At 37.7% G+C, this 26,764-nt stretch overlaps 1 protein-coding gene across 1 annotated transcript in view; it reads left to right on the top strand.

The window, feature by feature from the left end:
• The window catches only part of LOC141145977 (uncharacterized), a 59,338-nt gene extending 35,419 nt beyond the window's left edge, over window positions 1–23,919 (top strand). The window contains exons 5-7 of the mRNA XM_073632762.1: window positions 15,841–16,170; window positions 18,607–18,648; window positions 21,523–23,919. Of these exons, the coding sequence (XP_073488863.1) occupies window positions 15,841–16,170; window positions 18,607–18,648; window positions 21,523–21,644 (494 nt within the window). The 3' untranslated portion in view covers window positions 21,645–23,919. The remainder of the gene's footprint in view (window positions 1–15,840; window positions 16,171–18,606; window positions 18,649–21,522) is intronic.
• The last annotated feature ends 2,845 nt before the right edge of the window (window positions 23,920–26,764 follow it).

Here is a 26,764-nt window from a genome sequence, read left to right on the forward strand (position 1 = left end):
TGCTTTATTCTTGAAAATAGTTGCTCACAAATATAGGTACAGCCTGGCAGGTCAGCTAAACTCGCTCGCCCCCCCCTTCCTGAACCATACCAGGTCACATGCCCTCAACATGGGGGGTGCTTTGGGGTAGTTTTTGACCATTCCTTTATTAAAAATAATAAAACAGTGTCCCCCAATGTAGTTCCATCGTCAATCACAAACCACCACCACCGCCGGACCCGAAAAAAAAAAAAAAACATTCCCCCTTCAACTAGGGCACATGCCTGGCTTGCCATTTGACAGTTCTTATATAGGTAAGGGCGGGGCCACCTGGCGACATCACCTGGTGGCAACACCCTCTTGTGACATCACTGACCCAGCATGCACTGGTCAGTAATGTCACAAGGGGGCGGTGCCACCAGGTGATGTTGCCAGGTGGCTCCGCCCCTTACCTATAAAATCCAGGCATTTGGCGGTTTGCCTTCGTTGACTTTTTTCCGGGTCGGTGATGGTGGCGGGCATCTTGATTGACAATGGATCTACACCGGGTGACATTGTCCCCATCCCTATGTTTTAGGGTGGGGGGCAGACCAGGGCATGTGACCTGGTACGGCTCAGGAGGGGGGGTGCTCGCTCATCCCCCCTTTCCAGGCCTGCGGGGCTGCATGCTTGGGTAAGGGTCAGGTATGGATTTTAGGGGGGACCCCACAATGTTTATTTTTAAATTTTGGTGTGGGAGGAGGCACCATGGCGTTTTTTTTTTCACTTTTCTATTGCCGGCAATTTTTTTTTTTTTATTAAGCTGTCAGCGGGGAAGGCCAGTGACAGCTAATTACTCATCGGTTGTTAAAGCGGAGGTCCAAACACCGTGGCAAAAATTAAAAGCCAGAAGCTGCTGGCTGTTAATAATCGGACACTTACCTGTCTTGGAGTTCAGTGATGTTGGCACCGCAGCTGATGTTTCCATCAGCTGTCGGGTGCATGCTGCTTCCATTGCGAGTAAGGGAACCAGGCAGTGTAGCCTTTCGGCTTCATGCTGGGAACACTACTGCCCATGCGTAAGGCTCCGCTCCTCTCTCCTACTGGCCTGGCGACAGGGGGAGGAGGAGGGAGCCCCAGCCGTGAGGTCAAAATCTGTGGCTCCCGGAAGTGGGGAAAGCATACCTGTGAAAGACAGGTATGCTGTCCTCCCTCCCCCCGAAAGATGCAAAATGTGGCACTGGAGGGGGCGTACAATGAGCAGAAGTTGACAACGAGCTATTCACTGCACCCTGATTAGGTTTAGAATGAACTGTGCAGCGCACAAGTGAATTACAGGGCATTCAGCGGGGCAAACACCTGCCGAATGCTCTGCAAATTCTGGTGTTTGCCAGACTGGCGAACAGGCGCTGTTCGGGCCCAACTTTTGCTTGGCCCCAACTGTTCACCCAACTCTACACAGAACAAATAAAGCTATCTGGGGCCACATGCAGCCCTTGAGCTGCAGATTGGACACCCCTATCATAAAGTACTCAAACAATATAATGCTCAAATCACTAGTATTGCTGTGAAAAGCATATAAACAAATAAAAAAAAAAGATATATGTAAAAAAATATATATAAAATAAAGTCCACTGTGCTCAAGTGAAAAAAATGTTTTAAACAAAGCATAAGAGCATAAGAGTCCAGAGCATTCAGTCCCAAGAAAGTAATTTGATAAATACAAAGTCTCCTCCTGTGTCTTCTTTCCACTTTAAACATATATCACCAATGGTGCCTTAAGTGACTACAACCAATCACCCCAATCCAGTTTAACTCACCAGATCATATTGCCGCTCATATTTCAGATAGGCAAAAGCACTTTAGAACAGCATCTGGACCAGTTTTGCTTCTCCTCAACAAACACTTCTCTTTCTGAACCCTGAGCTTTCAGTGATATGATAGGCTCATGACATGTAAGGTAAAAAACTTGTCCAATAGTGTAATAAAACCCAATACTCTATATTTTATCCCATATACTGTAAAATGAGGCTCACCAGACTAATTCTTGAAACATAGCATATCACATATGACATAATTCACATGATCGCTGTATGTACAGTGAATAAGTAAACTGATATCCACTGAGATTTCACCACCATACTCGGTCATTAGTCTGACATCACTACTGGCCACATCATTTTTGCTACGTCACTTCCTGTTTTTCGCACACGACATGTTTTGTTTTTACTGACTTCTTTCAAGATCGCATACAATCTACAGTAGTCTGTACAGCAAAGCTCAGAGAGAAGGAGGAATAAGCAGTACAAAGAGCCAACCATGTGTGTTATAATGTATCATGCTACTAGGAAGAGAGATGAGAGTGATAGTCATGAGCTAATCCATTTACTGCTTTTCCTATCACTGTCCAATCACAGTGTGGAGTCGGGGGCAACTTGTAAGTGAAGGCAGCATAAAAAAAAAGATCCATGCCCTTGCTAGATAGGGCTGTACTATAGAGCAGAGTGTGTATATATAAGTACAGGATGGGCAAAAAAAAAAATGGCAGGTAAAACTGCTCTAATATGTATTTCATCTGTGAGATTATTATTATTATTTAGGATTTATATAGCACCAATGGTTTGTGCAGTGCCTTACAAAATAAAGGGAGACAGTACTGTAACAATACAATTCAAAACAAGGGGGATAGAAGGGTCCTGCTCAGGAGAGATTAGAGGAACAGAGAAAGGAAGAAGCTCCTAGTCTAGGAGAAGAGCTTGGGGGAAGGTCACAGGGGTCTAGAAAACAGGAGGTCTTGGGCGGACAGTTTGGGTGATATTTTGAGATGAGGCTGGTGATGTAGCTTGGAACGGATTTGTAGATGGCTATGTATATTGTAATTAGTATTTTGAATTGTAAAATATATTTTGCATTTGAGTGAGCAGAAGCCAGTGGAGGGATTGGCAGAGAGGGTTGGTAGGCACTGAGCAGATGGATAGATGGATGATTCCATGAGCAGCATGTATGATAGACTTAACGGGATAGTCCACATGAGGCCAGAGAATTTTGGTATAGTTGTTAAGGAGTGAACTTTGGAATTGTGGAGATGAAAGCAGCAAGATTTAGAAAGTGAAACACTCTGGGCTCAGGGGAGTGGTTGATTGCAGTGCTATTGATCTTGATAGAGAAACTAGGATATTGGGATGGGGGGGGCAGGAGAACATATGATAAGCTCAGTTTTGGAAAGAATGAGTTTGAACAAGTGGTGTGACGTCCATACACATATGTCAATTAGTAAGTTAGTGATGTATAAAGAAATGGAGGGGGTGAGCTGAGAAGTGGAGAGATGGATTTGGGTGTTGCCAGCATAGAGGTTGCATTGGAAACCATGAGAGGTTATGGAGGTTATCAACTGACCCAGAGAGGAGGTGTAGATGGAGAATAGAAGGAGTCTGAGGACAGAATCTTGAAGGACTCCTATGGAAAAATGATGATCAGAGGAACAGAAAGGATTATAGGTGATATTAGGAGTGAGCTGATATAGGTAGGAGTAGAACCAAAAAAGAACAAGAGGAGGAGCAAGTAGTCAACTTTATCAAAAGCAGCAGAAAGGTCTAAGAATATGAGTACAAAATAATGGCCATTGGTTTTGATCGATGAGTTTTAGGAGGGTAGTTTCTGTGGACTGATGTGGGCAATGACAGATTAAAGGGATTGAGAAGAATAGGTCTTCTAGAAGTTTCAGGGTAATGGGTATTTGAATATTAGGTTGTTCAGACAGGAGAAGTTAAGTGGGTTTTTGGTATACAGGCGTGACCAGTGCATGTTTTAGAGGGGTGGGGAAGATACCATCAGAAAGGTAGAGACTGAAGATGTGAGTTAGAGGGCATGGAGAAGGAATGTGTGAATGTTAGGTGGTGAGGAATGACAGAACAGTGGGGATCTCATGACGAATTGCATCAACCTTGGGGGGGAGGGGGGTGAGCAAGTAGAGAGTTAAGGGTAGAAAAGAGGTGGTGAGGACTAAATGGGAATGTGTTGATTAGGGATGAGCCCAACACCTCCCGATTTGGTTTGCATCCAGACCATGTGAACAGGCAAAAAATTTGTTCGAACACACGAACACCGTTAAAGTCTATGGAACACGAACATGAATAATCAAAAGTGCTCATTTTAAAGGCTTATATGCAAGTTATTGTCATAAAAAGTGTTTAGGGACCTGGGTCCTGCCCCAGGGGACATGTATCAATGCAAAAAGAAGTTTTGAAAACGGACGTTTTTTCGGGAGCAGTGATTTTAATAATGCTTAAAGTGAAACAATAAAAGTGTAATATTCCTTTAAATTTCGTACCTGGGGGTGTATGCCTGTGTTGTCAGAGGGGGGGCGGGGTCACCCAGTTACGTAAATGGGTGACCCCACCCCCCTCTGACAACATGGGGAAAGCCATAGGGAAGTCCTCGTGAAGTCACTGTGCGTCAGAGGAGGGTGGGGTCACCGGGTGGCCCCACCCTCCGTTATATAAGAAGTGTCAGAAGAACTGAAGTGTCACACGGTGGAAGACTCCCACTGAGGGGGATTGTGCGGATGGAGCGGAGAAGAAGCCGGAGGAAGATGCGGGACGAGAAGAGCGGAAGAAGAAGAAGATGGAGAAGAAGAAGATGGTGAAGAAGAAGATGGAGAAGAAGAAGATGGATGAAGAAGAAGAACACTGAAGGAAGACCAGAAGAAAGAAGATGGAAGAAGCGGAAATAAGAAGAAATTAATAAAGGACTTGTCAAAAATCATCTCTTGTATTTTTTAACCTCTTTGACACTTTTTTGTGAAATGGTAGGGATACATTTGTACCCCATTACCAATTCACACGGGGGGGCCGGGATCTGGGGGTCCTCTTGTTAAAGGGGGCTTTCAGATTCCAATAAGCCCCCTGCCCACAGACCCCCACAACCACAGGGCAAGGGTTGTGGGGATGAGGCCCTTCTCCCCATCAACATAGGGACAAGATGCTTTGGGGGTTACCCCAAAGCACCCTTCCAATGTTGAGGGCATGTGGCCTGGTATGGTTCAGGAGGCACTCTCTCATCCCCCCTCTTTTCCTGCAGCCTGCCAGTTTGCATGCTCGGATAAGGGTCTGGTATGGATTTTTTAATTTTTTAATTTTGGCGCGGGGTTCCCCTTAATATCCACACCAGACCTGAAGGGCCCCCCACGCATTTTTATAAAAATTTTGGTTCGAGGTTCCCCTGTGGGCGAATCCCATGCCATTTTTATCAATGATCTTTTATGTGTATTGCCGGATCGACAATTCATTATAGCCAGCGCTAGCGATAGTAGTTTTATAGTAGTTAGTAGTGATAGTAGTGATAGTAGTTTTACATGACTTTTTTTCCTTTAGAAATGTCATTTCGCTGTCAGACTGTTCTAAACACGAGAAACATGCGCCCTTTTACAGGCATACTAAAGACACCCCCCAGGTAGTAGTGATAGTAGCGATAGTAGTTTAACATGACTTTTTTTCCTTTAGAAATGCCATTTCGCTGTCAGACTGTTCTAAACACGGGAAACATGCACCCCTTTACAGGCATACTATAGACACCCCCCCAGGTACAAAATGTAAAGGAATATTACACTTTTATTGTTTCACTTTAAGCATTATTAAAATCACTGCTCTAAAAAAAACGGCCGTTTTTAAAACTTTTTTTTGCATTGATACATGTCCCCTGGGGCAGGACCCAGGTCCCCAAACACTTTTTATGACAATACCATGCATATAAGCCTTTAAAATTAGCACTTTTGATTTCTCCCATAGACTTTTAAAGGGTGTTCCGCGGCTTTCGAATTTGCCGTGAACACCCCAAATTGTTTGCTATTCAGGGAACAGCCAATGTTTGAGTCGAACTCATGTTCGACCCGAACATAAAGCCCATCCCTAGTGTTGATAAGAGTGATGAAATAGGTCTGTTTGGCAGCATGGGGGCAGGAACTGTATTTTTGGAGGGCAGATTTATATTGGCTAAAATTTTGCAGTGATTTAGCTTTATGCCACAGTCGCTCAAGAACACGACAATGTCCTTTGAGATTTATAGTATCATTTGTTTGCCAAGGCTGTGCCAGTGGTTCCAGGGATGATGAGAGTAATCTGTTTTAGACAGAAATTGCAAGGTTAGGATAAGAGAAGGCTTTCTGTTACAAAATAGAGAAAAGAATGGTTTAAGTGGCAGAGGTTTCTATGGGTAATAGTTTGCTGGTCGAAGGGATAGGGGAATTAGGTTAGGGAGAGTAAGAAACTGATAAAGTTGTGGTTAGAGATAAGAAAAGAGGAGGTGTTTGGGAGGTTACAAGGAGTACAGAGTTGGGAGAATAGAAGGTCAAGGGTGTTTCCATCAAAGTGAGTTGAAGTGTGTATCCATTGTGTTAGGCCAAAAGACGAGGTTAGGTTAAGGAATGTAGAGGTAGCTGGGATGTTAACATTACCAGGGATGTTAAAGTCACCAAGAATTATAGTGGGTATTTCAGAGGAAAGAAAATAAATTAGCCAGGACGAGAAGTCATCAAAGAAGCATGAAACTAGTCCTGGAGGCTGATTCACGATAATTCATAGAGAAATAAATAGAAGGGAAGAGACAAATACAGTGAGGTTTAAAAGTGGAGAGTAATAGAGAAGCAGGTGTAGAAGGAACATGAAACGTGCTTGTATGCAGTTATTTGATGTTCAGCTTTAAGCATTACTTGCTCAAGTGAGAATAGAATGTTGGCATTTGTGGAAACCATAACAAGCTTTCATTAGCCAACTGCTGCTGAAGACTACGACTTCAGGGCAAATGGGGTACTTAGGCTTCCCTTAAAACTTGCAATCCTTTGGAGAATGGTTAATATGGCATGCAAGTCCTGTAAGAAATTTTGATGTTGGAAGCTCAGGGAGATATTTGCACTTGGTAGGTACAAGAATGCAATATTTTAGCATAATAAACCTTAACCCCAGATAAACACATAAATAGAATGGAATTGCATAGATGAGATCTGTTTTTATCGCAAAATGAATTGTATGTCTGTCCATTCAGTGCTGAGATATACATGTCCCTACTGGACAGTACAGGTTGTTAACTTGACCTTTCTAAGCTGCTTTTAGGGTGTGTATCTTGGTTACCTTGCTGTGGGAAGAGTCATTGAAGGCAAAACAGCAACCTTGAATGAATCATCCACGTGCTCACACTGCTCTATTTTCTTATTCTGTCACAATGTATCTTGCAAACTTATGTCCAATGGAACACATTGCTTGAGAATGAATGTTCTTTTTCATTGTTGTAGAATGACACAATGCTTTGTAATGTAAAGGATTGTAGAAAATGACTCCAGCTCACAAGGTAAACTATAATAGGAAACTTGTGTAAAAAGTAAAGGTGTGCTTATTTCTTACATATAGTACCAACATACCATATTTTATGAAACTGAAATGGAAGTCGTTTTTTGTATATTGCATCCGAAACCATTGGACCCGCTGTTGTCGGATATTGTACCCTTGTTGTCTTCATGCAGTTTGGAAAAGATACCTGTCTGAGTTTTTCCTCCTCTTTAATTCTTGTGGCCTCCTGCAAGGCATTTGGTACAATTGTGGATGACATGCTAGTCGTCTTGAAATTGGGATTAATATGTAGGAAAGTTGTGAAGGTATGCATACTTATGTGCAATTTACAATAGTCCATTGTTGAATTTTTTTTAAGGACTCTTTATAATTGGTTTTAAAAACAATTTTAAAATTACTAATCATTTATTAATTTATAATTCTAATATAATAATAATGTTTAGCTTCTTTTTCACCAGGTTGTTTTTGTGTTGATTTTTACACTTAGCTTAGGGAATAAGGTAAAGCTTTTTTCACTTGAGTCATCCAATCAAGCACAAGAAAAATCCTGTTCTTTTTTCAATATCCTTGCAGTATTCAAAGTGAACCATATTCATTATTCTAAGCAAACATTATTCACTCCTTTATCAAATAAATGCCATCAATGTGCTCCCATAATAAAATGATTTATACATGGCCTCATTTTGAATACAAAATTAAATTTTAGTCCCTCTTTATCAAAAGTTGCCATAGAATAGAAACATTTTTGAGAAGGGCAATTAACCAATTCTGGACAAAGTAAGTGCCAGAGTGGGCTTCAGTTAAGTGTACAGACAATATTGAGTCCATCCTACTATGCTCCCCTGCACATTCTCATGCTCCATCAGCACCCACTACCAATTATGAACTGCCTGGTATGTGTACAAATATATCTATCGCTTCAGTGATCACAGCAGTAGCCTGCACAGTTCTCATAGATTGAAACATAGTTATTAGTTACATTATTTTTATTATAATTTAAGAGAAAGAAAAAAACTACAGACAGCAGTTCTGTATCTAGTAAGTTTCACACTGTGGGATTGATTTACCAAAGGCAAATAGGCTGTGCACTTTGGAAAGTGCAGTTGCACACGGCAAGAGCAGTTGCTCCAGAGTTTAGTAAATGAGCAGAAGATCTACTGACTTTCATCAACCAATCACGTGCAAGCAAAAATGCTGTTTTTTTTATTTTCCTTGCATGTGATTAGGTATTCTTTGCAAAGTGAAGCTTTACCTAATTTACTAAGCTCTGGAGCAACTGCACTTGCAGTCTATTGGCCTTTAGTAAATCAACCCCCGTGTGTAAGAAGAGAATCTATATATACAAAGCTGACACTATAAGTACACAAAAACAAAAACACATTAAAATTAGAAACACCTTCCTAAAATGTTTATTGTACTCAATTTTGAGAGTTCCACAGAGAAATTCTGTATAATGTTCTCCTGGAAAGTTTAGGTTGTTTATGGTTGTTGGTCTTGGTGTTCTTAAAAATGAATTTCCATGAAGACTATCCATACAAATGCAGGTGTCTTGCACTCTTTAGACTAAGAAACACTGAACTACAATTAGGGCAAAGGATGGATGCAATAATCCTACAGATTTTTTTTTAAATTAATCACAGAACTGCCTCATATAGTTTTGCCATTTATATATATTGGTCAAATCTTGTGAGCTGGACTAGTACGCAACCAAAATTTATGTATGCTAGATCTTCTATTTATAGCTAGCAATTAAATTCTAATGAATCACCAGACCTTTTTGTGTAAGCCACGAAGCATGGTGTACATGGAAAGTTTTTGGTTCAGGTACAAGACTTTTTGTAACAGGTAAGGACCAATATTTTATTTAGTCTTTATTCAGTTAATGCACATATTTATATATGTTACCACTGTTTATTATTTCTTTTTTATAAATTATGTTTTTGTTGTAAATTTTAAAACAATGAAACAAATGAACAAATGTATACATACAGGGGGAGTGACACCATATACCTTCCTAAATAACAGTTTGGAATAGCATACAATATCAGTTCCCCCAATATTTGCAAGAATATGTTGAAAACTAATATTCAGTAAAACTACTAAGAATTTCCAAACTTATTAACCCTCAAAAATATAAAACCAGAGTCTAAAAATGAATTAACCTAAAAAACTTTTAATTAGTGGAGTACTGGTAAACCGTGACCAGAAATCACATATACTGTACTCCAGCTTCCAAAAGTTAAAACATTCCAATTAGACAAATCTAAAGATAAATACAACCTTTCATAAATAAAAGAATATTTATCTGATAACACCTTATCAGATGAGAATTTATCTAGTAAGGTGTTTACCTAAGGCTTTTTTTGCTCTGAGCAGTGGATCATTTAGAGATACAACGAAAAATGTGCTGTTTTTTTTTTTTTTTTTGCTATTCTTCCAGTCAGAATAAGAATAATTTGAACTCCATAAATATTGGACAGGGTTATAAAAATAATTCTGAACATAATACTTGAGTACAACATGTAAGTGGAACAATATTGCAAAAGGATTATGATAACACTCTTTGTCATTTCCAATTCGTGTAAGCTTTAGAGTGGTAAGCTAATAACAAAGATTTTAAAGACTCAAAAAAAAAGTTTAATTTGAAAGTACATTTAGTAACAAAAGTTTGGCATTTTTGAAAACATTTCTAATTTACATAAAGGTCCTCCTTATTAGATTCGTATATGTAGGAAATGTAAAATAAATGCATTGTCTTTAAAATGCCAGCCATTTTAGGCATAGGACATCCATTCATCCTCACATATTGGGAACATTTAAATTTCCTCAACTGCAGGTAAATAAGCAAGTAGAGATTTCAAATCTAAAATCCTCATTTACAATGCAATGATCTCCAGTAAACATGTGTGGTAAGAGTATGGGACTGAGTTACAGTGAACATGGTAGGTACTTCATAGGAATAAGTAGAAGACCAGCCAGTGATTTCTTAATTTTCCAACTACATTATAATGAATTGTGCTGAGCAACCTGACTGCAAATCTACATTTACTGAGCAGAAAAATGATCGTTCTCCACTTGATAATTAGTTAGTCTTAGTTTTGGAATTAGCTACATGGAAGCTCTAAAGGACCACTAAGGCTGGGTACACACTTATGTGAATTGAATGCGGATTTCCCCGCATCAAATTTGCATGACAGGAGACTGTGACCCTTTCTCAATGGAGCTGGTTCTCACACCTCCAGGGAGGCCTCGGTCCGCACTAGAAAAGGGTCCTGTGCGTCTTTGGCTCAGTTTCAGTTCCAAATTCAGGCAAAAAGACCGGATTCGCCCCTGAAAAAGGAGAACAGAGACGTGGCCACAGCTAGTGTGAACCCAGCCTTAATGTTGTATTCTAATATCTATACAGTATATATATATTTAACCTCCCTGACGGTATGCCCGAGTGTGGCTCGGGTTGGATTTTCAGTACCAAAAACGGTAACCACGAGCCACACTCGGGATCGCATTGCAGGATCCAGGTACAGTTACTTATCTGGTCCCCAGGATACTGTGATGTCTCCCTGCAGTGTGCGGTGGCTGTATCTCCGCTCAATGTATCACAGCGCCGGGCTCCATTCCCTGCGAGCGTTGTGACACACGGGGACGGAGCACGGCGCCAGATTCAAAAAGTGAAACACACACAATAAATACAGTACACTGTAATCTTACAGATTACATTACTCTATCAAATAATTTCACATCCCTTTTGTCCCTAATGGTTTGTCCAGTGCCCTGCATGCAGTTTTATATTATAAATACTATTCTTTCTGCCTGGAAACTGGAGATTGTCCATAGCAACCAAAACCGTCCCTTTACATCAAAAGCGATTTTAGACCAGCTAGAAAACAGCGATAATAAATTACAATCACTTGCAGAATTGAGCGATAGCGATTTGTGGGGAAATTTGTCATCAAACACTGAAAGTAATGACAGCGACAATTGTGCAACTGAGCAAATTTCCGTGTTTTTGATTTGATTACATTATTGAATACATTTTATTATTATTATATTATTATTTGTTATAATTATTTATAGTTATTTATTATATTATAATTTATGATTTTGTGTTTCAAATTTTATCATACCCGGGATGTCTACTAGACTCTTGTTTTGACAGATTTAAGTGTGTTATTCCTAAGAATTACAGGCCTACAATATAAAATGCCAAATTTCCATGCAAAAGAATTGTACCGCTTTGAACATCAAAAATCTGAAATAATCATACGGCCAGGGAGGTTAATGCATATGTTAACACTAATAAACATATACATTTTTATTTATTTCTCATGCCTCTATATTTTTCTATTGGAGTAAAAATTATAGAAGATCAGTACTAAAGAGCCTCATGAATACACTTGTTTTTTTCAGAACTTTTTAATCTAGTAGCTATGAATTTCCTATTTCTATACTATTCTATAATATCACAAATCACACTAATTTTCAGCTGTGTAAAAAATAAGAGGGGAATTAACAATGAACCAAGGAATCTGTAGGCAAACCGAGGATGCTTGAGTTCAACCAATTCTAATAAATCTGCCCCACAGCCAGAAGTGCTTACAATAGTCACCTTTAATTTGCATGGTTGAAGTTCTTCAGCAAAATGTATTGTTTCTGCTTCCAGTTTAAGCTCTAGCATTCAGGCACAGATAGGGGTTGATTTACTAAAGGCAAATAGACAGTGCACTTCACAAGTGCAGTTGCTCCAGAGCTTAGTTAATGAGGTAAAGTTTCATATTATCCAACCACATGCAAGGATAATTAAAAAAAAGTAAAATCATGAAACTTAGCAGAATTTCCCCTCATTTACTAAGATTTGGATCAACTGCACTTGCAAAGTGCAGTCTAATTAACTTTAGTAGATCAGCCCCATCGTTTGTCTCATTCCCCACCAATGTATATTTTGCTTAGTCTGCATTTAAATGTATGTCTGTAGTAATGAACCTCTATTATAAAAAACATTTGGTTTAGATTCATACATGAACACATAGTACATAATGCTTTTGTACTGTTTGGGCACACCTGAGAAAGATTAAAAGAAAGGGTATAGGTCCACTTTAAGTGTTTGTTCATCACAACTTTCACTAAAGATTTACACATTTTCACATATTATTTAATTAGAAAGCTGTTTGACACTAGAGTAAAAGTTGTGTGAATCTTCGGTAAAAGCACTTGTAAATAGACTCCTACGTATTCTCAAATTTGTCCAACTATTCATATTGGATACCAATTTGAGCTGTGGGCAAGAGAGACTCCTACTGGATTGAATAGGCTATGCGCAGTTGTTCATTTGGAAGGCTGGCAAATCTTTTTTTAAAGACCCATTAAGAAAGCTATGCAAGTGTGTGAAAATACCTAAAGTTTGCCTATAACCTTTCTGTTTTTTTTATATATTTAAATATATATTACACAGTTGGAATGTCATCATTTTAAAATTTTAACCAATCTGAAAGCATACTAGTTTCAACTAATACACCTTAATTACATGTTTAAACACATTGTTTCTGTCCAACCCACTGATAAGGAGTTTTACCCTGCAACAAAGGGTTTTTGCTAAGAAAGTCAGCACTGTGCAAGGATGGCAGCATAAAAAAATTTGGAACAGGCACAAAACTTTTGGTTACTGGTAAGTATAGAGCTTGTTGGGAAGAAAAATAATGTATATTGGCGTATGAGATGTGAGGGATATCATCAAGGTAATTACAGTAACCATCACATGCAAGTTACAGTTATTTTTCAATTCTTCTAATCAGTATCAAATATACCACTTAGATATTTAGATATTTAATTTTTTAACGTTTATGTTTTTGTAAAAAAGAAAATGATGATCAAAGTTTTTTTTTGCTTAATGGAAAATAAGGTGATTTTCAATATGATCTAGACCCAAACATATGTTGGTGAACCTCTAAAATGTATTTATGCTTTTGTGACCTAATACACAACCTCAGTGTCATAACTGTTCTAGTGGGTCATAATGATAAAACTGCAGGCATGTAGCATAACCAGTAATCAACTCCCACGCTTCTCTGATAGCATGTCAGCAGGTTATCATATTTGTCAAATTTTGAAGGACTACTATTCCAAAAAATATTGTGTTATTATGAATGTATGCAGTTAACAAATGTGATAATAGTATTCAGTATAATAATACCTTTTCCCTAATTCACATACCTATTCACACCTCTCCACATTTACATATTAACCAAGTTGTCCTGCATAAGTGACAGTGACCGAATGGCCACTGCTTGCCTACTGAGATGGATGAGTTGCGCGGTATAGTGCACCACAGCAAGTAGCACCTATTAATATAACATGCTAGCTAAGTTTGCCATTGTTTTCTGAGCTCCATGAGCTCCTTGTCTCTATGGCCTGGCTACAATGAATCACAAATGTAAGGTCTCCGCAGCAAAAACACCCAGGTGAGTAAAAAAGACTTATTTGAGCTCATCTGGGAGTCCTTTTTTTTCTGGAGAGTTCTTACTGTCTATGGTTTGTTGTAGCAGGACACTAGTCCCTACAGACACATATTTGCATTTTTACATAAACATGTGCTACTAGTTGCAGTGTTCTACACAGTGAGCACTGTCCACTCAGGTGCTAAATCCATTGCTAATGATTGAGTTAATTGTTTAGATGTGTCCCTCTCGTCGTATTCTATAGTAAGAGAAGATTGTGATATCATATACAGTCTTCTACACAGCACACATCTTTCTGATCCACCATTGAGCTCCCCTGTGAAGTTGCTATGCAAAGTTGTTTGCTTAAACTGAGCAAATGTGACATTGACAGGGGTTGGGACAAACTTTAACACTGCCAGGGATGCTGGAGCAGTATAACAGTTTTAGTTAAGACAATTACAACCATGTCAATAAAAGATGACCACTGTAAACACACCTGTATCATTACTTAAAGGGAATGTGCCACCAAGAAAAGAGAGCTACTGATGCACTGATTAGGCAAATTTCACTGGGGATTTTATAGCATGGGTAATATAAACTTGGATGGTAAAAAATAAATAAAAAAAAAAACTCCAGTGTTCCAGGCTGCTCTACAACCAGTAATCTTCCTACAACCTGTAAAGTTAATGTTAAACATTTACATCGCTAAAAATAAAAAGGTGCTTATAAAGAGATTTTTTTGATTGACAGGTAATCCTGGGACTACTCTAATTAAAAAAAAGTTCTTATGCCTTTTGCCTTCTTATGCCAGTAAAAAATAAAAAAAAAACTATTTTATCCAAGGAAATAATTATTGAAAATGAGATGATGTAGCAAGAAACACTATTTCACTAAAGATATATGCAGAATGATGTTATTAAAGATATCAAAAGATATAATAGTTTGCTTCAGTCTTGATTAAATGTTAGTTTATCAAGAATGCAAAATAATACAGGTGTAGATTAAACTAGAATTCAGTAACAAACTTTTATTAATTGAATGTGTACATTTTTTTAAGAGACATATTTTATCTATTCTTACCTTACTAATATTTGTGCATCCTATGGTAAGTTCTTTTCTCATCATCTGAATTGAGGCTAATTTACTAAAATAGTTGAGAATCTTCACTCAATAATTAAGCGAAGAGTCATTGTTTATTTTTTATCTATACATAACTGGGTATTAAAAGTAAACATAGGTACAAGTGATTGAGTGAAGATTTTAAATTATTTTCATAAATCAGTCTTATTACTAGCATGGAGTTTATAGAGTCGATTTATTAATAAGCTGTTCATTTTGCAAAGAGAATTTACACTTAGCTTAGTGATCAAAAAAAAAATAAAAATCACTTTGCAAAAAATACCCAATCACATGCAAGGAAACAAACAAACAAAAAAAATAGTATTTTTTGACATACTTTGGGATCAACAAAAATTGGAGCTTACGTGAAGATGCTTTTTAAGCTTTTTTGAAAACTTGTACATAGAATGTTACTATAAAGTCTATAAAAAAGATACAATTGACTGGTTGTTGAAACTAGGTATGTACTGAAAATTGTTACAAGAAACCTGTCACAAAGATGCAGGTTAGACATGCAGCAAGCAATAGTATGATTAGAAGATAACATATCTCTGCTGAATGTAATTGAATCCACTCTTTCTTAAACAATGTTAAGGGTTAGTCAGGTTCATATTGTTGTCTGTGTCCCCGTTGGGGATTGTTCTTCTCACTTCTTGCTCCAGTGACAGGGTGCCACAAGGATAAAAAGTTCTGGGAAATCTCTCCAATTGGGATGTAGACAAAAAAAAACTATATATTTTTTTTTTTAGTAGAGTACTACTTTTTTTTTTTTTACTGTTTTCTGTGCCTTCCCTGGTGACCCTTTTTTCGCCTAATTTTTTGGTGTCACAAAAACAGTTATTGAAGAGAAATCTCATGATAGACACAAAAAAAAGAAGAAACCAACCCTACTCTATCTAAGACTAAAAAAATAAACAAAACAAAAAAAGAAAACATTTTGACTGGAGTTGGACTTTACTTTTCCATTAATGCTTTCAATGTTCTTCTAGATCAACCTTTGAAGGAACCAGAAGTAGCCATCCTAAAGTCTAGCAATGAACAAGTGGCAAAAAAAGGGTTTGCAATTTATATGTGCAGCTTGCAAAATTTCTTCCCTGGTCTCATCAAAGTAGTTTGGTATGAAGGTAATAGCGAACAAGAGGTGCAGTCAGAGCAAGGTGAAATTGAATACAATAACATCACAAACACATATTCGATGAGCAGCTGGATAAAAGTGCCAAAATATGACCTGGGAAAGAAGTTTACATGCAAGTACAAACATGACACAACCAAAGAAGGCTGGAAAATGGAATATGTCTCAGGAAATGAATATAATCTAGGTATGCATACTTACTTAAAATAAGAATTACTTATAAAAGTTGAAAGTCTGTGCAGTAGAAGTAATAAGAAAATTATTATAATATGGTCTTTGTCCATGTGTGAAAATAAAATAAAATAGAATTCCCAATAATATAAAATGCAATAATAAACATATAAAGTAAATATTTGTTTATTGATTTAGCTGTTGGATACACGCTAGCTATTGCACACAACTAAATTAAATCCAAAAGTGCACCCTTTCCCATCCACAACTGGGAGCCATTATACACAAAATAGGGAAATTGTATTTGAAGTGTTTGTAAAGCTTCAAATAAAAAAAATTAAAAAACTGAAAACAAACAAACAAGCATGTTATATTTCTCTGCTCTGTGCAATGGTTTTGCTCAGAGCGGCCCCAAACAACCTCTTCTCGGGTCCCCCCACCAGTGCTCTCCACTCCTCCTTTTCTTGGTGCACCCCAATAGGAAGCTGCTTCTTATGGGGGCACACATGGAGAATTGGCGCATACGCACTGAGCCTGGTAGGAGCCCAGAGGGCCCAATAAGATTAAAATTAGCAATGTGATGTATATAAGGTTCCATTAAAATAGTCCATAAAGTCTGTACATAGATAAACCTTGGAAGGCAGATCAGTAGAAAACAAGAAGCAGCGCTGGAACAAAAGAGAAAACACAAGCGCCAATCCAAGTGTAATATGTACGATAATTTAATGCAGGTAAGGATACTGGTACTCACAGAGCTAAAAACATCGAGGGCTTTTAGCACAATAGTGCAGGCCTGAAGCAGGAGCGCATGCTCCGCAAACGCGTTGCCTTTCTCTGCATTGTGTCCCAGAAGTGACATCATCACCGTCTCCCTGTGCGTTCCAGGACTCCATGAAGCATTGGTTACCACTGGTGCAGTCCTCTCGAGTGCCATATCGCAGAAGCCATCCTGATGTTTAGCTCCATCAATGCTTTTGCACTATTATGCTAAATGCCCTTGATATTTTTAACTCTGTGAATACCAGTATCCTTACCTGCATTAAATTACAATACATACTACACTTAGATTGGCACTTGTGTTTTCTCCTCAGTCGCTTCTTATGGGGGCACACCTGTGGGCTCCATCCTGAGCCATGCTGACTGCATTCAAAGACACAGATAGCGCAGCTTGGCCCTGCCCTGCCCACAGCTCTCTACTCACAGAATGTACTCTCTGAATTTGATTGACAGAACCAATTTCTCCTGCTGCTGCCTCTGTAAGCAGAGAGAGTGGAGAGAGTCTCTGTAGATGGGCACAGCGCTGGATCAAGATTAGTCTTATGTAAATATAAGGGGGGTGATACAGATACAAGGACATTTTTAACTTAATGCAGGGAATGCATTAAGGTAAAATATGTTCAGCATTTACAACCACTTTAATCTTCAGTATAAGCAATTCTACAGCTCCTTAAAGTGAAATGAAACTATAAAAGAAACATTTCCTAGCAATTATCTTTTGGTAGATTAGATTTTATAAGTTTATTTTGCCAAAAAATACTGCTTTATCTGTTTGCTAGCACATTTTTTAGTGTTCACTGCCTGCAGTGCAGTGTACACCTCTGGTTTACTCCTGGCCAGAAGATGGTGAATATAGAATCTGCAGGACAATGCATCTCCAGCAGGCATTCCAGAAGTTACATCATCAGTGGCCACCCAAGGGGCAAAGGGAGAAGAAGCTGGATGTACTACTACTACTACTACTACTAGTGATCATTGTCACTGAGAAATGAAAGGAAGGGAAATTTAAAAAATTTTAAGTTGTCATTGACACATAAACAAAGGGGTAATCTTGCAATGAGGACACTAGTTTTAGTGACAACTGTTTAAAAATGAAATTCTCTTCACTATGAAGAGATTTCCTTTTAATTCCAGTTGCTCCTGTACTGTTCCACTCAACAGTGGTGTAACTTTTTTTTACTGTATTTAAAACAAAAAAGTTTGGGCTTTAGATATATTTTAAAGCACAATTTCACCATTAGTGAAGCTGCTTTTTAACAACCTCCCACGCCCCCCCACCTCCCCCCCCCCACACACACACACACTCACTCACTGAGTGCACCCCAACGGCTAATGTACTTACGTACTTACAGTAATAAAGTGCAAGTTGTAACAAAAAACAAAAAAAGCAAACTGCTTTAAATGTTTTAATCCTCATTATGCCATGAAAATACTGAAAGTTAGTATCTGCACATCATTAACATGCCCAGTTATATCATTTTAGATGGTAACAAATAAAGAAATCTGTAGCATATGTTTATGAAGTGCCTGCTAATTGACCATATTTGTGAAATTATTATTAAAAAACACAACCCAATAAACACAAGTGGCACTCAATGTGATTTTCATGCAATTAAATTTGCTTTCAGCTTAAAAGATTTAGCAGATATTACTAATAACTATAACTATTTTACAGGGAATTTTAAAGAAGAGCCCATTTACATGGCATGCAAACAAGGTATTTATTTTACATTTATTTTGGATAATCCTTATAACACAGTAGTCTGCTGAAATGTCCTGTAGTTTGTGCCTTATATTGTTTTCCCTTTAGGTATAAATGCAATTAAAAATGCAGTTATGTATATTTGTGTGCTGGCGGATGGTCAAAACAATATCAGATGGGTGATCTTTCAAGCATTTCTTCATTAATAGATAAACAGAACATTTCTCCCCTAGCTCAGGCTAGAAATCAGTAGAAATAGCCATGAGCATAGGAGAAAAACATCAATTTACTTTAAATACAGTGAGGTTGATTTATTAAAGGCAAATAGACTGTGCACTTTGCAAAGTGCAATTGCACTCTGCAAGTGCAGTTGCTCCAGAATTTAGTAAATGAGGTAAAGGTCCACTTTGCAAAAAATACCCAATCACATGCCAGGAAAATTAAAAAAAAAATGAATTTTTGCTTGCACACGATTGGATGACAGAGGTCAGCAGAGCTTCTGCTCATTTATTACACTCTGCAGTAACTTTGCAAGGTGCAACTGCACCTTGCAAAGTGCACAGTCTATTTGCCTTTAGTAAATCAACCCCAGTGTTTTTAAATACTGATCACTGGTTATGAAGGTGTATTCTCCCTTTATCTCTATATTGAGCTGTTGGAGATCAGCATGAGAAAAACACTTGGGAACAATGGGCAAAAAAAAAAAAAAAAAAAGACATATATTATGCGGTCTGAAATCAATATTAACATTTCAGCAGCAATGTAAGGCCTCTTGCACATGGACAAATAATTCAGGCTTTTTTTACTAATCTAAATGCAGCCCATTGTTTTTAATGCACACAGGCAGACACTTGTGCTGCATATAGTTCAGTAAAAAAAAAAAACTACAATGCTGGACAGTATTTTGCATGCATATGCATAACACAACTCAAGAAAAGCTAAAATAAGTCTAATGTGCGTGTACACGCTAAAACACGCAAATACACGCATTTATTATACAGCACATCCTAATGGTTTTACGCAGTAATTTTCTGCCAGGAATCTGATATTCAAACATCAGTACTGTGTGCAAGTACCCTAACATAGTTTTTTTACCTGTTGATCCTGCCAGTAGATCATTTTTTTCCACTTCCTCTAATGTGGTAAGAATGCTGTTCATTATGCAGTGATATTATACCACAGTATTGTCACCCCCATGGACAAGGTAGTCTTAGATGAATAAAAGGTGGCAATTGTAGTCTTATTTTGTTTCTGCAACTTTTGCTGGACAGCTTGGTCTGTAACAGTAAGGGATAAACCAACTGAAATACTGGCAAGATTTACAATTAAAAAATTATGTTACGAGTGGGGCAAAAAAAAGTTGTGTTATATGACATAATTCATCATATATGTCATTTTTTAACTTTGATTTTAGTAACCAAACACCGGCTTATTTTTTTCAAATGATTCACTGAAAAATCAACTCTGTTCTGTTTAACTTTAAACGTAACACCTATATTTTAAACCAGACTGTTCTACACATTTCTCAAAAACATTGTCCACAGTGATTTTTAATTTGTTGGAAAATTATTTTAACCCATATTTTCTGATTATATCAGCCATTGATTGTTTGGTACCTAGAATGCTGCACTTAAGAAATTAATTACTTTGTGATTTGAAAAAATTGGCTATTTATTTTAACCCCCGATCAAAATAATTAAAATAAATTAAATTCCAGTTTTCTTTTTTAATTGAAAAGAGTACATATTGCAATTTATAATGTTCAAGCATGTGCGCAGTTTCCTCTGCACATGATTTTGCATAATACAGTTTTCATCTTATTTTTCATCAGCTAAGATACTAGTTGCTATTGGTTACTGCACTTTTCATTACCTGACATATAACAGTTAAGTTTGTCATGCATGAACTGACAAATAGACACATTCTTATAATAATCATGAAATTTTATAACCACAAAGACCTTCTGTGATTGATGGAAATAGAGCATTTTTGTTAAAATATTTTTCCAACATCTTGCTAAAATATTTTATTGCCAATTATCAAATCATTTCCTGGCTCTGGCTGGTAGGATGTCAGTTTCACATATGCTTTTGGCAGAGTCTGGAATCATAAATAAGAAGAAAACAATTATTAGAAATGTTAAAAAGTCACACAAAAATTGTATTGATTTTCCTATCATGATCATTTTCGTATGACAAAGATAATTATTCTGTCTAAAAATGTAAGCAATTGAACAGTGTTGCTCTATCGCTTCTTAAATACATGCTGTCATTGCGAGTAGCATTAAGCAAATTGATTATAAAGTGAAATAAATGGGCAAATTGGTGTACTTTAGATTTTTAATTTGCATGCCCCTTTGGATTTCTGGATTCTTTCAATCTCCTCTGTTCTGGTATATCACACACATATTCAGGAGAATTAAAAATGTACAAATAACAAATACGATTGGTTTAGTCATCTCTGTTAGCAATCAGCATTTGGAAATCAGTAGCTATGGCACTTTAATTTAACTCACTGACACATCTGCAAGCAGCTGGGTAGAGTCGACAATCATATTCCCTTTAAATTACCTTGAACTGGATTTGATATTTGACGTGAGCATAAGCCAATGTAAAAATTATTTGTGCAGTAAATTATAAAATTTTTGCAAAATCTTCTATCAATCCTCTTTAAAATGTGCCATAATTGCTAATTTTCCATTGCAGTTTATTGGGCAATAGCAAAATGAATTTAAAAACAAATTTCTGGTAAAGGCTGCACTATGAAACTGTTGTCTGCTATCATATGTAACAGATTTACTTTGTAAAGTAACCCTCCTTGCAATATGACATGCACAGATAACAATTTTAGCTTTATTTCAAAGTTCTCATTTTTGCTTAATTCCTCCAGGTTTGCCGAATTTTAATCGTATGATGTACCGAGCAGCACAACTTACCTATGCTATGCTAATCTTGAAGAGCTTAATGTATTCACCAATTTTGATTTTGATTAGGTACAAAACCAACCCATAAATTTCTCAAAGCAGACAAAGGTTTTTGGGAAACAGCTATGTAGAAAAACATGCTTAATTTTTTTTTTCTTTTAAGTTTATTGTGATTTACCTTTTTAACTGACACATTTACTAAAACAGTGCTATTTTTGTGTGTATTTTAATTTGTAATATAAATTGAACATGTATTCAAACCCCCAAATATGAAATGTAATGTATTGCAGATTACCAGTCCTTAAATGTATTGGTTGCATTATTTTAGTTTTTTCCTTTTTTACAACTGGTGATCCTGTCAGTAACACACTTCCTGTCCTAAGGTAACAATGTACACTCACTGTACTGTATCTCCAGAGAAGGTGTCATCTTGAGAGAGGAAATATGTTAGGATTACAGAACACCGCTTCACCATCCTAACTCTATAGGGAAAAGTTTTCTAGTCAACGGAGAAGGCTTGGAACAATGCTAACTGGTGAAAGTGCAGCAGAGAGCACAGAAAGATATTGGGGTTCATTTAGTAAAACTGGGGAGTGCAAACTCTGGTGTACCTGGGCATGATAACCAATCAGCTTCCAACTTCAGCTTGTTCAAATAAGATTTCACAAAAAACTTGGAAGCTGATTGGTTTCTAGGCAGAGCTGCACCAGATTTTGCACTCTCCAGTTTTAGTAAATCAATCCCATTGCCTCATTATATTTCTGGATCAACAACTATTTTGCACTTATCGAACAGTTAAACAAAATGCTATTAATGGCATATTTAACAGACCAAAAATGAGCAAATAAGAGAAGGTAATTGTCATAGTTTGCATATACTTTTACACATTAAAACTATTACAATGTGATAATCCTTTTTTTTTTAAATGAATGGTATAAACTATAGTGGTATAACTCATAGTGGAAGTTTGGATTTACTTTAAAATTTCCAAATCTAGATTAGTCATATTCACTAACTTACTAAAGCAGTAGAGAACCTTCACTTAGCAAAAAGAGCACTGATTAAGCAAAGTGGAAGGTAACTTAGGTTAGTGCTTGATTATTGAAGTGAGCCGAACTTCAATTTAGTCACTATGATGATATCAGAGTATGTAGACATTTACTTCTTTTTCAGTTTATCAACCCCACTGAATCAGCATTGCTTAGACTTTATTACAATATTACTTTATTTTAGATCAATTAAAATGTATGCTTATTTGTGGTACATGCAATAGTCATAATAGTTCAAAAAAAATTTAATAGATTAAGGCAACATTATGCTACTAAGGGTAGATTTAGACAAAAACACTCTCTCAAATCTCTCTTGCCTCTGAAGCCCGATCCACATTCGGATTGTGCTCCAGAGACTAACAGTTGGTGATGTAGCGATGCAATGCCTCCTCATCACCTGTTTAAACCAAAATTTTGCCTAAACAAAGCCTAAGGGTCCTAATTTATCTGCCATAAAAGGGAAATAACAAAATTACCTACAGTAATTGCCAAACAGCAGTTTATTGTCATTGTTATATATATCATTGGAAAGGCCACATCTTGAACATGGGGTGCAATTTTCGGCATCAGACTGAAAAAGGACATATTGTTTGAGAATACATATATAGGGTTGGCAAGGGCACTTAGATGGTCAGAAATGAATATCATTTAAATACACAAGTGAATGTTTTTATTTGAGTGTTTTTTATTTACTTTATGAATTTTAGTTATTCATTATTAAGTTTTTGCTTTGCTAAATATTCATATACATAATCTTGTACTGCATTTGTATATGGGATGTTTTAGTTATTTTAGTTTTTTTGTATTGGGTTATTAAATGTCTGCATTAAAATGATGATATCTGTAATATTATATCTGTAGCATTTGGAAGAAAATAATTGCTAAATCACTCTAGTATCAAGTGTATTTATTTATATAGCAACATTTTTTCCACTATGATTTAGGCTGAGTTCACACTGGCTTAATAACAGCCATTTGAGAGGCGTTTGACAGGCGTTAAAAACGCCCCTCAAACGCCTATTCACAAGATTCAATAGTCAGCACATTGTGCTGGTCATATTACAAAAACATGAGGCGTTCAAAATTGAAGCTTTGTGTCGAGTCAGGAGGCGTTGAAGCTTTTCAACGTCTCCTATTCAAGTCTATGGTAAAGCTCCGCAAACGCTTGGCAGGCCTTTTCGGCGTGGCTTTGGGGCGGTTGCGAAGCATTAAAATCTGTCACTTTCAATTGTGGAGAAGTTTTAACGCTCAAAATAGAGCTTTGTACAATAACATCCTATGTGGCTACGACACTTATTTACACATAACAGCACACAGTAAAGTCAATTTGTATGTCAAGACAAAAAACTTTTTTTTAGTGTTAGAGTAGGGAAGGACTAGAACCCCTTTTAAAGCTCTGCTAGCAAGATTTATCCTTACTTCCTTTCCCAGTGACAACTGTTTTTCCAGACAGAGTGAGTGAAATTTGGAAAAGAGGCACCAACATTATAACAAATCTAACAGGAGTTCTAGCATTCCCCTACTTTTCTGAAAAAAAATATATATTTTTGTCTGTGTTGCTTTTGGAGAGTTCCCCTCATCTTTAATCCAGTAAAATATTGTCAAGAGGACAGGAAGTGGGAGGAAATGTGGGAGGATCGCAGATAACAGAAAAGTTGACAGAGGGTTTTAACCCTTTCTCCTTTATTCAAAACGATGAAAAAAATTTGGTTTGACAAACACTTTAAAGGCAGCCTGTTAAAGCATTTATACATTCTTAACAAGCAGTAAAAACAAAAAGTCCTGATTGGCCTATAAGCATTGATCTATAAGCATTGTGGAGAAATTCATCTTTAAATTTCACAATACAGGCAATGAAATCTAAGCTCATTTACCTTTTATTTTTTATGGAGAGCAGAATCTTCGGAAGTGTGCCTTATGTAGAAACTGTTAGAAAAAAGCTGTTAGAAACAGAATGAAGCATAACTCTAGAGTTTTTGGTGATGTTTTGAAATATTTGAGAATTAATTACTTTACAGTGCAAGCAGCTACATAGATGAGTGAGGTAAAAAACAATGGGAACAAAGTGGCTCACTAAGCTGGAGATAGAAGAGCCAGTGAAAGGGGGATAAAACACAGCAAAGGGCTATGATAACTCCAGTCTTTGATATCAAAGGGGGACAGTCCTTGCAGAACTCATCCTGGGGCTACACATTGGCTGCCACCTTGTGAGGATAAAAGCAGCTCTGTAGAAAATCAAGAGGTGAAAAGCAATGTATGTAAGCACAAATAAGTTTATTCTGAAGGTAAACAACTCACATGTTAAAGTCTTGTTTTTGTTGTTTAAAAATAACAAACATGTTATACTTACAAGCTCTATGCACTGGTTTTGCACAGAGCAGCCCCAACCTTCCTCTTCCCTCCCTCCTGCGGAGTGCCCCCACAGCAAGCAGCTTGCTATTGCAACACCTGAGCTGAGCCGCTGCTCTGTGTGTCCATACAGACATGGAGCCACAGCTTTGCCCTGCCCCCTGTCTCTCCTCATTGGCTTACTGACTTTGATTGACAGCAGCGGGAGCAATTGGCGCCCCCCTGCTGTCTCAGCCAATGAGAAGAGAGAGTTCCGGCCAGCCAAGACTCTCCTGCAACATCGCTGGATCGAGATGGTGCTCAGGTATGTATTAGGGGGGCTACTGCACACAGAAGGTATTTTATCTTATTGCACCTGACTTTCGAACTACTTCAAGGATCTTGAACATAGCATATCATAATGTTATCCTGCTGTGTCCCTGATCAGTCCTGATGTGTCCTTGGGTAAGCCTCAGGTATGCCGGTGGTTCCCGGCGCTCCCTGGCTCGGTAGACAGGCAGACGCTGACACTCCAGTGACAGCTTGGAAGTGACATCAGGGGGCGTCAGAGGCATGAGAGCTCATTTTAAAGTTCTTTTTCTGCTTGTTAAGAAAATGTAAATATTTTAATGTCTGGACACAGATGCAGTTTAAAGTGGTTATAAACCATGAAATCTGAACAAAGCACATATATCTGTAGTGTTTACTTGTCTATCTCCAAAGCACTAAATGTAGTTTATTTCTGATGCTTCATTCCTCAGTTATCAGCATGTGTCACTTAAACCAAGTTTTCCAGACACATGAGATAAATTTGTGACAAGGGAGGGAGCTCAGCACACAGCTTGTCTATTCAGGACACAGCTCTGTATCCTTCCCTCAGTCCTGTGCCGTCTTAAGGGGGGTGTATTCCTTGCCTCCAATCAGCTCTCACACACTTTAACTGCAGCTCTCCACACCCTCCTCTGTGATACTGACAGATGAAGGATTTTATTACAATTCTGCACTTTGAATGGCTGTAGAGAAGAGAAGACTGTAGATAAATAAGTAAAACTTATGTAAGAGGATTTGTTTAATCTTTGTGTATCACCCGAAGCTATTCACTTCACTGGTTATATATTTTTTTTTTTTAAGTCAGCAGCTACAAACACTGTAGCTGCTTACTTTTAATAAGGACACTTACCTGTCCAGTGAGCCCGCGATGTTGGCCCCCCCAAGGCCGATCCATCCATCGGATCGTCCGGCTGCGCCTCCATCCTAACTAAGGGAAACAGGCAGTGGAGCCTTGTGGCTTCACTGCTAGTTTCCTACTGCGCATGCGCGAGCGGCGCTCTGTGAATGGCCACGTTGTTTCCTGGGACACGCACATGTCCCAGAAGGCAACGGGGCCGCTCACCTTAGGAGGAGGAAGCGCCGCGGAATAGGAAGAGGCAGATTAGGAAGACTGCCTAGCAACAGGGGTTTCAGGTAAGTTAATTTTTTTTTTTTTCAAATTTTAAAAAAAAATTTCTTTATGAGTTTTAATGCCATTTCCTTTTTTAGGGTGGACCTCCACTTTAAGTCAGATGATCACATGTTTACGTTTTATGGTAGGTTGGATCCTGAACAAACTAGCTACAGCACAGTGATAACTTGGCAAATATTTAGCACACAATCAAACTTCTTCACGTGTTGCAGCCTTGAAAATGGCTAATACACAGGTGTCTCAAAGGTGTGTTCCCTGATAATTATGATTTAGTAAGAGAATAATCCTGGGCGTACAGCATTTTTTTACAGCCATTTTCCCTAGTGCTAGTTTCTGTGACCCGATACCTTATCATTTAATAAAAGCATT

Source organism: Aquarana catesbeiana, linkage group LG05, assembly GCF_042186555.1.
Source record: "Aquarana catesbeiana isolate 2022-GZ linkage group LG05, ASM4218655v1, whole genome shotgun sequence".
NCBI lineage: Eukaryota > Metazoa > Chordata > Amphibia > Anura > Ranidae > Aquarana > Aquarana catesbeiana.